An 18,277-nucleotide genomic window follows, 5' to 3' on the forward strand; every position below is an offset into this window, starting at 1 on the left:
TGCACCTTGTTGTCTCGGATTCTCCAGCATCTGCAGTTCCTACTATCTCTATTAAATAGCACACTTAAGAAAGACCTAAAGTTAAACAACACCTGAAAGCTGCCAACCATTAGCTAAAATTAATGGCTAGCTCTTTCCTTTTAGTACTGTTACTGTATTTTTGTGTTTCAATCTCAACTGATATCTGAAATAGAAGTTCCAAAAGAAAAAGCAGCATTTTAAAATAAATGGTGTATCCTTGTTTGTCATAATTTGAACAGTAGCTAAACCATTAGAAATATGCATTGATTCCTTTACAAATAGTGACAATTGTTGATCTTAGAATTGTTATTTTTCACATTCTTATTAGCTCCTGGGGGCGGGTGTGGTGGCAAAGAATTAAGGATACCCTTGAAATGTAATGCTTCAAAAATCAGTTGTCTCCAGTTGCTAAATGTTTGTTTTTGCTTGGGCATGGGCTCATTGTGTCAAGACCACTACCAATTCGCTCATACTTTCACTGCAGTGAAATGTTATCTACCCTTCTCTCCAGTAAAACTTTTTTTCTCTCTTTTCTCTTTACTTCCCAAATTTTGCAGTGAACAATGCTGCAATGAATTTTCCCTCCTGTTCATTCAAGGATCCAAACATGCCACAATCTTTCTGCGTTAAAATGAAAACTCATCAACAGTTTCCTAATTCATTCGTTCCTCAGGCCTCTAAACTATAGAACTCTTCACCCTCCCCTGTCCTCCCTTACATTTTCAAGAATTAGGTTAACAGGTATTTGTTGAATCACAGTGTAAACAGTTACAGAGAAAAGTCAGGTAAGTGGAGTTGAGGCAGAGATCAACCATAATGAGAATAGCTTGGAGAGGCTGAAGCAAAACAGAAAGTGCTGGAGAATCGCAGGAGATCTGGCAGCATCTGTGAAGAGAAAAGTAGTGCTGCAAGTCTGGTGACCCTTCATCAGAACAATTCTGACAAAGAAGTTTTGGACCTGAGACATTAACTCCGTTTTCTCTCCACAAATGCTACCACGCCCCCTGAGTTTCTCCAGTACTTTCTGTTTTTATTCGGATCGCCAGCACCTGCAGTTCTTTGCTTTATTTTAGCTTGGAGAGGGTGAATTGCCCAATCCTGCTCCTATACCTTCTATGTCTCTACCAAAAAGGTTTAAAAGGTTAATGTAAAATGAATTAAATCATTGATTTTAACTTATCTCAACGGCTTCTGTAAATTTTCCAATCTTGGTGCTGTTGTAAACAATGAGCTTTGGCTGTGAACCAGAACTGTGAACCTCTTAATACAGCAGTGAAAATAAAATGACTTCAAATGGTGCACTGCAGACATGAATAAAACAAAAATATATTCATTTTACACAGTCCTTTACTGAACAAGAAACTCTGTATATTAACCCACTGGCTGCTTTAAGAAATTGATACTGTACAACATTATAATGTACAAGTATTTAATGACACAATAGTAGCCTTAAATACAAATTTAACTTTAAACTCACCAAATGATGGCACTCGATATCCCTTTTGACTTTCAGTTGTAAGCAACAATTTATTTTGAGTTCTGCCAACATTGCTGTCAGATAACAATTCTTTGTGCGCTCTTGTGACAGTTGGTGACTGCGGAATACTGGGAAGGGTTCGAGACTTTGCCAAGAGTGGTCGCTGCAACTTCCTGTCTAAAGATCTAAGAAGAAACCACAAAAGCAATTCCACCTTAATGCACAAAAAATATGCAGCCTGTTGTTGCTTTTATTATTATTATTATTAACAAAAGAAGAACAGCTGAATACATTCATTCCGCAAAGTAATTTAAGTTTCCAATATGTAATTTGGTCATAAAATGGTGTGTTTGGTGGAATTCATCAATATGGTATTTGTTAACAAAACAATAATCGTCTAAGAGTTTGTTCAGTTTGTCAGAAGGTAATTTAATGTCATAAGAGACCCTTATCTCTATGGTAACAAGCTATAAACTAAGCCTTTTAAAGACAGAAAGCTTAAGAAACATTACCTTATGGCACATAACAAATTGAGAAATGTCACTGCAGCTTCAGCTTTAATCAATCACAGATAAGACAGCAAAACAGATTTGTGAAGTAAGCCAAACTGCCCTCTACTCTGACCTAACAACATGCTTGCACTCCAGTCTCAGACAGCAAGACCTAGTGCACAATTTTAATATTGCTAGTTTTCACATCAGTAATCGCTCAGAGGGACAATTTTTAGTAGAATTCTGAAACAGTCTCATTGTTGCTATGGAAACATCACTGGTTGGGAACATGTATAGTCAGTCTTCTTGCGAATATCAATGTCTTTCCAAAACCAATTCCAAGTGGCAAAGCATTCAACACTGACTTATGAAATTACTTACAACCTAAATAAATTGACCAGACATGCAGTCCATTTTACTTCATATGACAATTATAGCTCTCCCTCCCAACTCCATGCTATATGCCATAGAAGTGATGGCATTATTTACACAAATTGCATTTTTACCCAAAAGTGTACACAAAACTGCCAGAACATCATGCATAATATGCTTTCACACTTAGGGTGCTTTTACCAGACAGACTTATCGATCACATCATCTTTTGTTAATCTTACCAATGCATAATTCGGTATTCCGATTGTAACTTTACTTGATTATTATGTTTTAGGATTGTAGTTTTTGGTATATGCGATTATTATAGCTTGGGACAGCAGCTTTATGTGTAAGGTAAATGAATGCAGTGATGTAACCTGTTTAGGTATCTCCTTCACAGTACGTTTGGAAGGTTCAAGTGTTATAGATTGGAGAAAGAGTCAGGTTGCTTTATTAAGAGGGAGGTGCAAGGTATTAACACATGGGCATAATGTCAACAGTTTCTAAGTCGGGAACGAATGGACCCCAAGCCTCCCAATGTCCCAGAAAGGTGCTATGGATAAAGCGGGAAACAGTTGGGCTTAAACTATTCCTTTACTTCAAAGATGAAAGGAAGTTGGAGTCAAAGATAACTAATCAGCATTTCAACTAAGATACTTTGCAATGGAAAAGAAGAGAGAGGAGATGAAATGACATTTCCTGTAAATCAATGAATGTTACAATCAACAGGTATGGTTTTGTCTTGTTTGTGCTGTAGCCAACTGAGAGGAGATGGCAAGAGATACAATCAGCCAGGCCTGCAGCTTAAGCAGAGAAAATGCTGTCACTGTCGTCCACCACACAGAATGCAAGTGGGAAGTCATGTTCAGACTGAATTTTTGAGAAGTGAAAGGAGGCTGGAAGACTTCCCTAGCTTGGACCTAGAGGAAGAAATCTATTGTATGACCCTCATTGTGAGAGATAGTTTTGGTGATTGGGAAAGTAAAATGGAAGCAGCCCCTGGGAACAACTGGGAACTATTTGTTAAAAGAACTATAATTCTATGGACAGTGAAAAGTAAAAGGGAATTGTTTATTTCTATAGGTTAAAGTACAAATTGCCTATAAAGTGAAACATGTTTAGTCACTAGTGTTTACTTAGTTTTAAAATGTGAAGTCTTAGCATATTATTGTTTTATCTGTTAAGTGGAAGTTTAGATCTCTCTATGAAAGTTATCAGTCTCTGTGGAGATCATAACAAAATGTACATAGTGAATTTTTCCATAAAGAAATGTTATATTTGTAACAATGTACATGCGTGTCCTAATTGCTAACCATTTGCTCCTTCTAAAATGTTTTCCAATGGGAGTAAGAGGTTAGATGGGCGGTTATTATGTGTAAAATGCTTACCTCGTGGGATAGAACTAGAGCTGAGTTGGTAGATAGCCATTCAACTACATGCACTAGTGTATTGATACAAAGATTGATTGAACCAGGATGCTTCAGAATGTATTACTAGTCATTTAACTGAAGTGGTTGGGAGTTTTTGGTATGACATCATGCATCCATCATCAATGCCAATTCCCAGCATTGCCTGGCTGCTGGTCTCTGCCTCAGCATAGTTACAGAGCTGAGTGGAAACAAATTGCTGGACATTAGTAAGGCATGTGATCGTCAGCCACCCAAAACTGTTGAGATGAAGACTATAGATTCTTAGGACTTGTAACAGAAAGACAGGGTGTCTTGCGGCACAACAAATAGCATCCTCGCCTCTGAGCTAAAAGATCTGGGTTCAAACCTTACTCCAGATCTCGAAGGCCAAGGAAGGTGTATTTGTAACAGGGCCAAACAGATGGAACATCAGATGAAAAATGTAAGAACAATGGATGCTGGAAATCAGAAACCAAAACAGAAATTGCTGGAAAAGCTCAGCAGGTCTGGCAGCACAGATTCCTCCAATACATAAATTGTGTTTATGAGGCTGATTGAGGCAGAATTGCTGGTGCTTTGTACAGATCTGCTATTTGAATCTGCTAGGTTGCAAGTGATCATCTAAGCGCTTCATCAGAACAAATCAAAATCAAATACTCTCAAAGGTGAAAAGGTCTCATTAGATCAGCATAATCCCTCAGGAGAAACATTAGGCATCAGATGAATCCTGAAGACTTATTCAGGATTTCATCGAATTGCTTCATATTGATTGACTCATCTTCAATAGGATGTTTAGCAAGCAAACTTCACCTTAGTTCAACAGGGACATAACAACAGATGCAGAAACATACTATATCTTTTAGAAGAACACGGACACATTTCTCATGCATCTAACATAAAATGAAATTATAAAATTGTATCGGTTTATACAGCCAAGTACCTTCAGGGATGTACCTGAGTTTCTTCACTTGTTCAAGAAATGTGAGTGTAATTGGCAAAGCCAGTATCTGTTGCTGATCACTAAGTGCTGCAGACAAGCTAGTGATGAGAGACCTTCTTGAACTACTACATTTCATCTGGTGTAAGTACACCCACAGTGTTGTAAGGCACAATACTCCAGCATTTTCACACAGCAACAGCAAAGGAACAGCAATATAGTTTCAAGTTGGGATGTGTTGCATGGAGAAGAACTTGCAGGTGGTGGTGTTCCCATGCATTTTTTGCTCATTCTTCCAGGTGTAAGAAATGATGAGGTTTAAAGGTGTTATCGGAACAGGTTTGGCAAATTGCTGTGGTGCATCTGTAGAAGTGGGTAGGTTGCTGATCAAGGGGGCTATTTTACCCAGGAAACTGGCAAGCTTCTTCCAGGGAAGTAGCACTTAACTCATCACATCCCTGACTTGCTGGTGGGCAGGCTTTCATGAGTCAGGATTAATCGCCTTTAAAGTGATTTCCAGAATGTGATCCTCATTATCCTTCATTCCTCATTCTTATGCCAAAACCCAGATCCCATAATTTTCTATTTTGAATCTGTTGAAATTGTCGCCATTGCAGATTAAAAAGAACCTTTTTCTCTTTAAGAAGAAGAGGGAGGTTTTTTTTAGTTTTCTTGAAACTAAAGCATATCAATGCTGGAAACAAAAACTGCTGTGAATGTTAGTACCCAAGATTAAATTTCCAGACCACGTGCTCGTGGTGAAGAATAATGTCCACTATCAGTCGTAAAATGAGAAGGAATGCGATTCTACATAATTTAACAAGTTGCAGCAGAAACGTTTTTTATTAACTTCATATATGTTGATTGTTCCAGATCAAATCTTAGGTCACCTATCCTGTAATTTAAACAAGAAATAGTGGCAGTGCGGAGGAAAACTAGTTACATATTCAGGCAAGATACCAATAAGTACAGAAATTTGACCGATGAGGAAGTTGTGAATAAAGCTCTAAAAGATGCATTTGTTCCTTTGTTGTCACCATAGCTGAAATGGAGATATTGGAATTCCTTTGCCTCTTCTCTGGCTTTCTTCAAGTTTCCCTCAATTCGCATCTCAATATTATCCACCATCCAATTTGTCTTCTTTCTCATATGATAAAAATCTATAGTACATGTTAATCATTTGGAAATTTGGATTTTAAAGTAGAAGAAAATGGATTTTGTTTTTTGTACTGTGAAAATAACTTATTTTCTTTGAGAGGTCAGAAAGTCATTTTTGAACACAATGAGTTCAAACAGCATTTCCAGGAAATCGTGTCTGTTCTGATCTCAACTGATGGCAATAATGGACAAGACAGATCCCAGAATCAAACCTGACTTGATAGATCATGTCTCATTTTTGCAGTTGGTTACCATGGCAGTTATTCATACAAGGCTGCAGATGTTCTTTACCAACAGAACATAACTTTATTCCACAAAATTTAAAAAACAAGCACTGCAAAAAATTTCTTTGTATGACAGATGTAAAGATCCTAACACAAACAGCAAAAACAAAGCTTCAACCTGTTCCCAATACTGCCATTTTACACATAACCAATTCCAGAGACAAATATAACTTAACTGACGCTTCGTAGCTATTTTTCCTTGGACTGTTGAGACACTTTTACAAAGCTATTCAAAGTCTGCTGGCATGAACCTTTCACAATTCTGATGACACACACTTTTTTTACTTCGAACAAATTGAAGACCTCTGTACAAACTCTCCCAGATTGGAAACTGCAAGAACTTATAACACTCAAGTTCTGATGACTGTGTTCCCCAAATTAAAACTAGATTACCTGTTGGGAGAAAACTGCATATCCCATTGAACTGAACTCCTGATTCTTCTAAACTGAAATGAAGGCAAAAGCCAAATTAATGGTCTCTGGTCTGTTTGTGAATTCAGCAGTAGAAATATTCCATCCATCAGCACAACAGGTGTCCTGCAAGAAACTTGAATGAAATCACATGCGTTTTTGAAATTGATGTATTTAGGTCACTGTTCCAAATGACTTTCCAGTTGGAAAAAAGGTCCAGGCCATAACAGCTGCAAAGAAGTTTCTAGGCCTTCAAAATAGATAGAGTCTGTTGAGTAAAATAACTTACATTTAAGAAAAGACAATTCCTTGGGGGTAAGGGAAAGAATATCGTTGGGAAAGAAGTACCAATCTCTTGTTTTGATGCTTATGTTAAGATTTCTCTACATCATCATGTATATAATATAGTTTATGTTGTTTCCATTTTGTGCACTAAACTTGTATTCTTTTGTTCATAGAATGGGACTTCAGTAGTCTTACATGAATATGTTTTGCAATGGGTCACCACGATAACCAAACAGCAAAAATAAACTTTCTGATTGATCAAGTCAGGTTTCAGTCTGAGATCTGACTTCTTCAGTGTTACAAACAGTTGGGATCATTACAAAGTAGTGTCACTTGGTGGGATAGATGTTCATTGAATTCAAGATGGATCTGTGAACCTTCGAAAGAAACAAGTACATGGAGGTACTGGACATAGAACAAAAATTTTGCTGACAAGTATAAAATATAAAATGGCATTTTAAAATGGTTTTGAAGGATGCTAACACTTTTCTGAAAGCAGAAAATGTAATGCTGCATTATGTGAAATGTTTTTAATGAAGACAATGCTATGGAGGTAGAGAAATAAAGCGGGATCTCATAAGGATAAGATACTTAAAGTTCATTTAAAATTAAAAGCAAGGAAAGTTGAAATTTAGATGTCACTGCTAGAATTTGCTAAAATTCAGTTACAAATGGAAAACAACTGATTTGTAAGAAAAAGAGAAAGTAAGAGAAGTGAGAAATCTTAAGATAGTGGAAAAAGGAAAAGTTTAGAGTAACAGAGGAAAGAACAGATCATAACTTAGAGGTGATTTCTGAAGAAGGGTCTAGGCCCGAACCATCAGCCTTCCTGCTCCTCTGATGCTGCTTTGCCTTCTGTGTTCATCCAGCTCTCCATCTTGTTATCTCTGTAACTTAGAGGTGATTCTGATTCCAATGAGGGATTTGATTTAACAAGAAACCTGCACATAATATCTAAATTTGTAGAACAGTGTTGAAAAATATTTCACCTTCACTTGGAACATTACTGGGAGGATGAACTGGCCAAAAAATATTTGGACCTTAATGCAACACTGTTTTCATACAGCTATAAAAATACCCCAGTTTGTCAGAAGAACAACCTGCGGACCATGAAACTGTTAAAAGAGCAATAGTCAATATTTATGAGCTTGTCTCTGAAGTTCATCAACTAAAATTTAGTACCCTAAGAAAGAAACCTAATCTGACATTTCTAGAATTTTCATGCGAAAAAGAAATGCTATGGGATCAGGTTCACTATTGTATGGCTCACTATTGTCCTTTAGGGAAGGAAACTGCCATCCTTACCTGGTCTGGCCCACATGTGACTCCAGACCCACAGCAATGTGGTTGATTCTCAACTGCCCTCTGGGCAACTAGGGATGGGCAATAAATGCTGGTCTAGCCAGCAACGCCCTTGTCCCGTGAATGAATAAAGAAAAAAAAGCATTAGCAGAAGTAGAAGTGGAGCATACTCCCTTTGAATTTATTAGTGATACCACACGGAGATAGACAGCAGAACTAAATCACCACAATAAAATTAAAACCTTCAAAGACCCTCAAAATTGATCCCAATGATTCCTAACCGAACTTTTGAATAACCAATCCCAGACTATAGGAATGATCAATTACGGACATTGGTTTGTATTTAAACAAAAGACTTAGCAATTTATTAATATAACAAAGTAACTTTAGCAGAGCAAAAATTAAACAAAGTAATCTAACTGATCTATGTTTTAAACACAAAAACCCTTGTTTTCAGCCCCATGCACACAAAAGGCAGACAGACAAACACAGTTAAGGGATAAATAAAAGAAAATAATAAAAATGCCCAGATTACATAAGTGGTTTTCACAATGTGTTGTTCCATAGGCATACATGATGGTTTCATCATTGATTATATGAAGCTGTCGATTAGGGTCTCCTTTATAGTTCACTTAGAAAAAGTCAGTAATACTTAAACTTGGAAGTCCAGAGAATAGAAAACTAAGAGCTGCTCACAAGAGTTAAGACAGGGAGCTTTCAAATCTTCATTCTGTAATACCAACAGCCAGGTTTCTTTTCTCAAAAAAAACACAGTCCAAAACCCAATTCATCTCTGACCACTTCATGACAGATGGACCATCTCCTCCAAGTGGTCACAGTTACCATTCAACATCCACCATCTGCTTTAGCATAAGTCATTTCCAGACTTGCTACAACCAATTCCCAGGCAAGGACCTCATTACTATCCAACTTCTACTGTTTAAACATAATGCTCCTCCCTGATAATGAAATGTCTGCAGAACCTTGATCAGAAACAACCTGAAATTAACTTCCAGGTCTGGCCTCATGAATAAACAAAAAAGTTTGTTTAGTCTATTTTCCTTTTAACACTAGAAGCTACCTACGATCCAAGAGTCATCTTTGGCTCACAGTTTCCCAGCTCCAAAACAAAATTAATAAAGTGATAAAATAAAAATAATTAAAAATCAGCAAGGATTCTAACATTAGGAAGGAAGTCAAGGAAGGAAGGAAGCTCAGGACAGTCAAGAAAACTCTTCCTCAATTAGTGATAAAAAGCATCACACAACCGGAGGTTCTAAATATGTTATTTCAAAGAGAGAGACTTTCCTTATTCTTCTAATCAAGGAGCCCATGTTGTGTGGCACTATCACCGTGCTAAATCGGACAGACTTCAAACAGATCTAGCAACTCAAGACTGAGCATTCGAGGTGCTATAAGACCATCAACAGCAGCAGAATTGTACTCCAGCACAATCTGCAACCTCATGGAGCATATTCTCTCACTTGACCATTTTCATCAAGCCAGGGGATCAACTCCACTTAATGAAGAGTGCAGGATGGCATGCCAGGAGCAGCACTAGGTAAACCTAAAAATGGTGTCGACCTGTTGAAGCCACAAAACAGAGCTACTTGCATGCCAAACAGTGTAAGCAGCATTGATAGACTTAGCTAAGCGAGCTCAAAACCAATGGTTCAGATTTAAGCTCTGCAGTCCTGCTACATCCACTCATGTATGGTTATGGACAATTAAACAACTAACTGGAGTAGGAGGAGACTCCACAAATATCCCATCATCAATGATGGAAAAGCCCAATCCATCAGTGTAAAAGCTGAAGCATGCTTACAATCTGCAGCCAGAATATCCGAGTGGACGATTCATTTTGGCCTCCTCCAGTGGTCCCCAGGATCACAAATGTCAGCCTTCAGCCAACTTGATTCACTCCACGTGATGTCAAGAAACAATTGGAAGCAATGGATAATACAAAGGCTATGGACCTTGACAAAATTCTGGCAACAGCACTGAAAACTTGTGCTCCAGAACTTGCAGCACCCCTGGCCGAGCCGACTCATTACAGTTACAATGCTGGCATCTACCCAACAATGTGGAAAATTGCCATTCGCAGCAATCTTCAGCCAGAAGTGCCGAGTGGATGATCCATCTCAGCCTCCTCCAGTGGTCTTCAGCATTACAGATACCTGTCTTCAGCCAATTCGATTCACTCCACATGTTATCAAGAAACAGTTGGAGACACTGGATATGCAAAGGCTACGGACCCTAACAATATTCTGGTAATAGTACTGAAGATTTGTTCTCCAAAACTTGCTGCTCCCCTAGCCAAGCTGTTCCAGTGCAGTTACAACACTAATATCTACCCGGCAATGTGGAAAATTGCCCAAGTATGTCCTGTACACAAAAAGCAGGATAAATCCAATCTGGTCAATTACGCCCCATCAGTCTACTCTCAATCATCAGTAAAGTGATGGAAGATGTCATCAACAGTGCTATCAAGCAGCACCTGCTCAGCAATAACCTGCTCAGTGATGCCCAGTTTGGGTTCCCCCAGAGCTCCTGATCTCATTACAGCCTTGGTTCAAACATGGACAAAAGAGCTGAATTCCCAAGGTGAGGTGAGAGTGACAGTCCTTGACATCAAGGCTGCATTCGACCGAGTGTGGCATCAAGGAACTCTAGCAAAACTGAAATCAATGGGTATCAGGGGGCAAACGCTCCGGTGGTTGGAGTCATATCTGACACGTAGGAAGATGGTCGTGGTTATTGGAGGTCAATCATCCCAGCTCCAGGACATCTCTGCAGGAGTTCCTCAGGGTAGTGTCCTCGGCCCAAATATCTTCAGCTGCTTCATCAATGACCTTCTCTCCTTCATATGGTCAGAAGTGGGGGTGTTCACCGATGATTGCGCAATGTTCAGCACCATTCGTGACTCGTCAGATACTGAAGCAGTCCATGTTCAAATGCAACAAGATCTGAACAATATCCAAGCTTGGGCTGACAAGTGGCAAGTGACATTTGCGCTACACAACCATCACCGATAAGAGACAATCTAACCACTGCCCCTTGACATTCAATGGTGTTGCCATCACTATCAACATCCTTGGGGCTATCATTGACCAGAAACTCAATTGGACTCACCACATAAACACAGTGACTACAAGAGCAGGTCAGAAACTAGGAATGCTGCGGTGAGTAACTCACCTCCTGACTCCTGATAGCCTGTCCACCATCTACAAGGCACAATTCAGGAGTGTGATGGAATATGCCCCACTTTCCTGGATGGCTGCAGCCCCAACAACACTCAAGAAGCTTGGCATCATCCAGGGCAAAGCAGCCCGCTTGACTGGTACTACATCCACAAGCATCCACTCCCTCCACCCACCTCACCTCCACTCGCTCAGTAGCAGCAGTGTGTACTATCTACAAGATGAACTGCAGGAATTCACCATAAGATCCTCAGACAGCACCTTCCAAACTGACGACCACTTCCATCTAGAAGGTCAAGGACAGCAGATATATGGGAACACCACCACCGCCAAGTTCCCCTCCAAGCCACTCACCATCCTGTCTTGGAAATATACCACCATTCCTCCACTGTCACTGGGTCAAAATCCTGGAATTCCCTCTGTAATGGCAGTGTGGGTCAACTTACAACTGGGGGACTGCAGCGGTTCAAGAAGGCAGCTCATCACCACCTTCTCAAGGGCAAATAGGGACGGGCAATAAATGCTGGCCAGCCAACGACACCCACATCCCACAAATGAATAGGAAAAAAAAATGTCCTGCACATAAAAAGCAGGACAAATCCAATCCAATCAAAGACTGCCACATCAGTCTATTCTTGATCATCAGTAAAGTGACAGAAGGTGTCACCAATAGTGCTATCAAGCAACACCTGCTCAGAAATAATCTGCTCACTGATGCCCAGTTTGTGTTCTTCCAGGGCCACTCAGCTCCTCACCTCATTACAGTCCTGATTCAAACATGGACAAAAGTGCTGAATTCCAGAGATATGTTGACAGTGACAGCACTTGACATCAAGGCTGTATTCGACCAAGTGTGGCATACAGTCATAGTCATAGAGTTATACAGCACAGAAACAGACCCTTTGGTCCAACTCATCCACTCTGAACAGATAGCCTAAACTGAGCTAGTCTCATTTTCGTGCATTTGGCCCATATTCCTCTAAACCTTCCTATTCATCCATCCAGATGCCTTTTGCACCCGCCTCTACCACTTCCTCTGGCAGCTTGTTCCATACACATACCATCCTCTGTATGAAAATGTTGCACCTCAGGTCCCTTTTAAATAGTTCTCCTCTCACCTTAAACCTATGCCCTCTAGTTTTGGACTCCCCTACCCTGGGAAAAAGACATTGGCTATTTATTGTATCCATGCCCCTCGGGATTTATAAACTTCTGATAAAGTCACCCTCAGCCTCCTACGCTCTAGGGAAAAAAGCCCCAGCCTATTCAGCCTCTTCCTATAGCTCAAACCCTTCAATCCTGAACTATAAGGAAAGATCTCCGCCAAGAGCAAAGTTGTCCACTTCATCAAATTGGGTTAGTATTTGTTTCAAACCATACTTACAGAGTTAAAACTAGAGTTAGGGTTAAATGTGGGTTAAAAGTTAAAGATACGGTACAGTGAGTTAAATGAAGTGAGTTAAAGTTGAAGTTAAGTTGGATGAAGTAAGAAGTAAATGTTGCAACGAATGCTTGCTTTATAATTGAGTGTTAGTACCTAAAGGGTTAAATAAATAAGAGTTTGTTTAAGTTTGGATAAGTTCCTTTTATCAAGAAGCCCTAGCAAAATTGGAATAAATAGGAATCAGTGGAGGGGTGCAAAATCTCCAGTGGTTGAAGTCATTCCAGGCACAAAGGAAGATGGTTGTGGTTGTTTTAGGTCAGTCATCCCAGCTCCAGAATATCTCTGCAGGGCATTCTCAGGGTAGCATCTTCGGCCCTAACACCTTCAGCTGCTTCATCAGTGACATTCCCACCCACCCCATCAGGAGGTCAGAAATGGGGATGTGGGGATGTTTGATAATGATTGCATCAACATTCATCATGATTCATAACTCCTCAGATATTGAAGCAGTTCTTGTACAAATGCAACAAGATCTTGACAATACCTAGGCTTGGGTTGAAAAGTAGCAAGTAACATTCACACCACATAAATGCCAGGCAATAATCATCTCCAATAAGACCACAATATAATCTACAATATAACATAAGAACATAAGAACATAAGAACTAGGAGCAGGAGTAGGCCGTCTGGCCCTTCGAGCCTGCTCCGCCATTCAATAAGATCATGGCTGATCCTTTCGTAGACTCAGATCCACTTACCCGCATTCTCACCATATCCCTTAATTCCTTTATTGTTCAAAAAAAAGTTTACCTTTTTTTTAAAAACATTTACTGAAGTAGCGTCAACTACTTCACTGGGCAAGGAATTCCATAGATTAACAACCCTCTGGGTGAAGAAATTCCTTCTCAGTTCAGTCCTAAATCTGCTCCCTCTAATCTTGAGGCTATGCCCTCTTGTCCTAGCTTCAACTGCCAGTGGAAACATCCTCTCTACTTCTATCTTATCTATTCCCTTCATAATTTTATATGTTTCTATAAGATTCCCTCTCAATCTTCTGAATTCCAATGAATATAATCCCAATCTACTCAGTCTCTCCTCATAAGCCAACCCCCTCAACTCCGGAATCAACCCAGTGAACCTCCTTTGCACCCCCTCCAGTGCCAATACATCCTTTCTCAAGTAAATAACCACCAACCCCTGATACTCAATGATGTTAACATCAATGAATCCCCCACTATCAACATCCCTGGGGATGCCATCGACCAGAAACTCAACTAGACTCACCACATAAATGCAGTGGCTACAAAAGCAGGTCCAGGGGCGAGGAATAATGTGGCGAGTAGCTCACCTGCTACTCCCCAAAGCCTGTCCGCTATCTACAAAGCACGAGTCAGGAGTCTCATGGAATACTTCCCACTTGCCTGAATGGATGTAGCTCCAACAGCATTTAAGAAGTTTGACATCATCCAGGATAAAGCAGCCCACTTGATTGGCACCACATCAACAAACATCTACCACCGATGTTCAGCAGCAGACGTGTATACTATCAACAAGATGTACTGCAGAAATTCACCAAAGATCCTTGGACATCACCTTCCAAACCCATGACCACTTACATATAGAAGGACAAAGGCAGCAGGTACATGGAACACCATTACCTGCAAGTACCTGTCCAAGCCACTCACCATCCTGACTTTGAAATATATTGTTGTTCCTTCACTGTTGCTGGGTCAAAATCCCGAATTCCTGCCCTAAGGGCATTGTGGGTTCACCTATAGCACATGGACTGTAGCGGTTCAAGAAGACAGCTCACCACCATATTCTCAATGGCAGCTAGAAACAAGCAATAAATGTTGGCTTGCCTGCGATGCATACGTGCTATAAGTGAATAAAACAAAAGTACACATAAAATATGAGAGTTTAAAGTCAATGAAAAAAATAAACACAGTCATCAGAGTTGTACCAACAGCGACAGAGGAACTGATGTGCTTCGGAACATCTTACCTACTGACTGTTGTATATGTGCTTATGAACATTGGGGATGTTTTCATTGCAGGAACCTCTGATGTAAAACAGGGAAAGGATATTGTCTATTTCTGTAACTATGATAGACTGTCACTTCAAGAGTATGATCATGTAAATAATGATGACATATTTGGCCATTTTGGGTGGAACAGCTTTGTCTAACCTTGCTACCTGTAGAGTAAACCTCTCCATACAAAAGTTCCTGCTGTTTAAGCTTTGGCCTTCTGGTCCTTCTTGGAGTGTAACACTCCCCAACATTTACCATGATGGGATTCAGAACCCGAGTTCCTGAAACATTACCTGGGTCAATTGTTTAGCAATAATACCATTAGACCAACGCCTCCTCTTCATTAAGCAGCAATATTTAAACCTAACTCAAAAACTACACTTTTAACCTATATGTCACATTTCTAAAGAGAGCCTGATGAAAGCTTCTGAGTTAGCCAAAAAGTTTTTGAGAAGTGCTCAACAAACGATGAAAAGGCAATCAGACTGCAAAGGGAAAACCTTGGAATTTTGCTGCTGGAGACAAGGTTACTATGTAAAGACTTTATCATTTATTTTTCTATAAGCAAAGGGAAGGAAATGAAGGATTTCCTTCAGGGAAGGAAATCTGCCGTCCTCACCTGGTCTGGCCTACATGTGACTCCAGACCCACAGCAATGCGGTTGACTCTCAATTGCCCTCTGAAGTGGCCTAGCAAGCCATTCGGTTGTACCAATCATTACAAAGTCTCAAAGAAACGAAACCAGATGGATCACCTGGCATTGACCTAGGCACCGGCAAAGACAATGGCAGAAACAGCCCTGTTGACCCTGCAAAGTCCCCCTCACTAACATCTGGGGACTAGTGCCAAAATTGGGAGAGCTGTCTTACAGACTAGTCAAGCAACAGCTTGACAGTCATACTCACAGAATCATACCTTACAGATAATGTCCCAGATATCACCATCACCAGCCCTGGATATATCCTGTCACACTAGCAGGACACACCAAGCAGAGGTGGCAGCACAGTGGTATGCAATCGGGAGGGTGTTGTTCGAGGAGTCCTCAACACTGATTCTGGACCCCATGAAATCTTGTGGCCAGCAAATGGGACTACATGCACACCACCAGCCTAAGCAGCAAGTGATAGATAGAGATAAGCAATCCAATGGACCAAATCTAAGCTCTGCAGTCGGACCACATCCAGTCGTGAATGGTGGTGGACAATTAAACAACTCACTAGAGGAGGAGGCTCCACAAATATCCGCATTCTCAATGATGGAAGAGCCCAGCGGATCAGTGCAAAAGATAAGGCAGAAGCATTTGCCGAGTAGATGATCTATCTCGGCCTCCTTCAGTGGTCTTCAGCATTACAGATACCAGTCTTCAGCCAATTCGATTCACTCCACGTGATATTAGGAAATGGTTCGAGACACTGGATACTGCAAAGGCTGCGAGCCCTGACAACATTCAGGCAACAGTACTGAACACTTGTGCTCCAGAATTTGCCATTCTCCTAGCCAAGCTGTTCCAGTACAGTTACAACACTGGTATCTACCTGAGAACATGGAAAATTGCCCAAGTATGTCCTGTACATAAAAAGCAGGACGAATTCAACCCGGCCAATTATTGCCCCATCATTCTACACTTGATCATCAGTAAAATGATGGAACATGTCTTCAATAGTGCTATCAAGCAGCACCTGCTCAGCAATAACCTGCTCAGTGATGCCCAGTTTGGGTTCCCCCAGAGCTCCTGATCTCATTACAGCCTTGGTTCAAACATGGACAAAAGAGCTGAATTCCTAAGGTGAGGTGAGAGTGACGGCCCTTGACATCAAGGCTGCATTCGACCGAGTGTGGCATCAAGGAACTCTAGCAAAACTGGAATCAATGGGTATCAGGGGGCAAACGCTCCGGTGGTTGGAGTCATACCTGACACACGGAAGATGGTCGTGGTTGTTGGAGGTCAATCATCCCAGCTCCAGGACATCTCTGCAGGAGTTCCTCAGGGTAGTGTCCTCGGCCCAAATATCTTCAGCTGCTTCATCAATGACCTCCCCTCCATCACAAGGTCAAAGGTGGGGGTGTTCGCCGATGATTGCACAATGTTCAACACCATTCGTGACTCGTCAGATACTGAAGCAGTCCGTGTTCAAATACAACAAGATCTGGCCAACATTCAGGCTTGGGCTGACAAGTGGCAAGTAACATTCACGCCACACAAATGCCAGGCTATGGCCATCACCAATAAGAGACAATCTAACCACCACCCCTTGTCATTCAATTGTGTAACCATCACTGAATCCCCCACAATCAATATCCTGGGCAGTATCACTGACCAGAGACTCAACTGGACTCACCACATAAACACAATGGCTACAAGAGCTAGGAATACTGCTGCAAATAACTCGCCTCCTGCCTCCTCAAAGCCTGTCCAGCATCTACAAGGCACAAGTCAGAAGTGTGATGGAATACTCCCCACTTGTCTGGATGAGCGTTGCCCCAACAACACTCAAGAAACTTGACACCAAGCTTGATTGGCATTATATTCACAAGCATCCACTCTCTCCACCACTGACGCTCAGTAGCAGCAGTGTGTACTATCTACAAGATGAACTGCAGGAATTCACCAAAAATCTTCAGACAGCACCTTCCAAACCCACGAACATTTTCATCTCGAAAGACAAGGGCAGCAGACATATGGGAACACCGCTACTTTCAAGTTCCCCTCCAAGCCACTCACCATCCTGATTTGGAAATATTTCACCGTTCCTTCACTGTCTTACACACTTTTATAAATTCTTTAAACTTTTATGATTCCTTTTGATCCCAGGAATAGTGGACTTGATTTCCATCATGCCACCACAGTGAGGCATAACAAGTACCCACCTCTGGGGAACCATTAAGAGCAAGGTTCACTGGACCTTATCAAATCCAAAAGAACTTAATCATGTTAATTATATTGCATCTGTGCTTCGCTAATATGTTAAAATCATAAAATGACAAAGAGGGTCACAACAGATGTGCATTTACATTGGTGAAAGAAACGGGTGTGAAGAAAAATATCAGAATGACAAGAATGAATCAGAAATTCAAAAGCTGACCCTCTACAAATCAGATTGTTTGAATGGAGGTGTTCCAAAATGCTAATTCCTGGAAGGGACTTACAAAAGAGACTTGCAAAAATTATTGCAGACTCAAAAAATGACTTGTGTAAATAGGCCAACAAAAAATGTCTTTTGTTATACATGATGTTAATGTGGGGCATTGGTTACTCATAAAACAACAACCTTACAGACTAAACCAAGAGAGGTTAGATAAAGTGAGGGAACAGACTAAGTTTATGATTATCAGTGATATTATTCAACCAAAAGATAATAAGGCAATGACATTATTAAAACAAATCATTGTAGTTGGACGTCACTAGTTGTAAAGGTGTTGAAACCAGATGGATCACAGAGACTGTGCATCAACTATCACAAGAACAAACAAGCAACAAGGACAAATTCCTATCTAACTCCATGCTTGGAAGATT

The 18,277-nt window shown here is 40.6% G+C and overlaps 1 protein-coding gene across 2 annotated transcripts in view; it reads right to left on the reverse strand.

Annotated features, from left to right (window-relative positions):
* Nucleotides 1–18,277, reverse strand: part of LOC109930588 (ankyrin repeat and fibronectin type-III domain-containing protein 1-like) — a 745,821-nt gene that overhangs the window by 591,336 nt on the left and 136,208 nt on the right. For both annotated transcript variants that reach the window (XM_048609794.1, XM_048609793.1), the window contains exon 3: nt 1,499–1,683. In XM_048609794.1, the coding sequence (XP_048465751.1) occupies nt 1,499–1,683 (185 nt within the window). The remainder of the gene's footprint in view (nt 1–1,498; nt 1,684–18,277) is intronic.

The sequence above is a fragment of the Rhincodon typus genome, chromosome 21 (assembly GCF_021869965.1).
Source record: "Rhincodon typus isolate 14 chromosome 21, sRhiTyp1.1, whole genome shotgun sequence".
In the NCBI taxonomy this organism is placed as follows: domain Eukaryota; kingdom Metazoa; phylum Chordata; class Chondrichthyes; order Orectolobiformes; family Rhincodontidae; genus Rhincodon; species Rhincodon typus.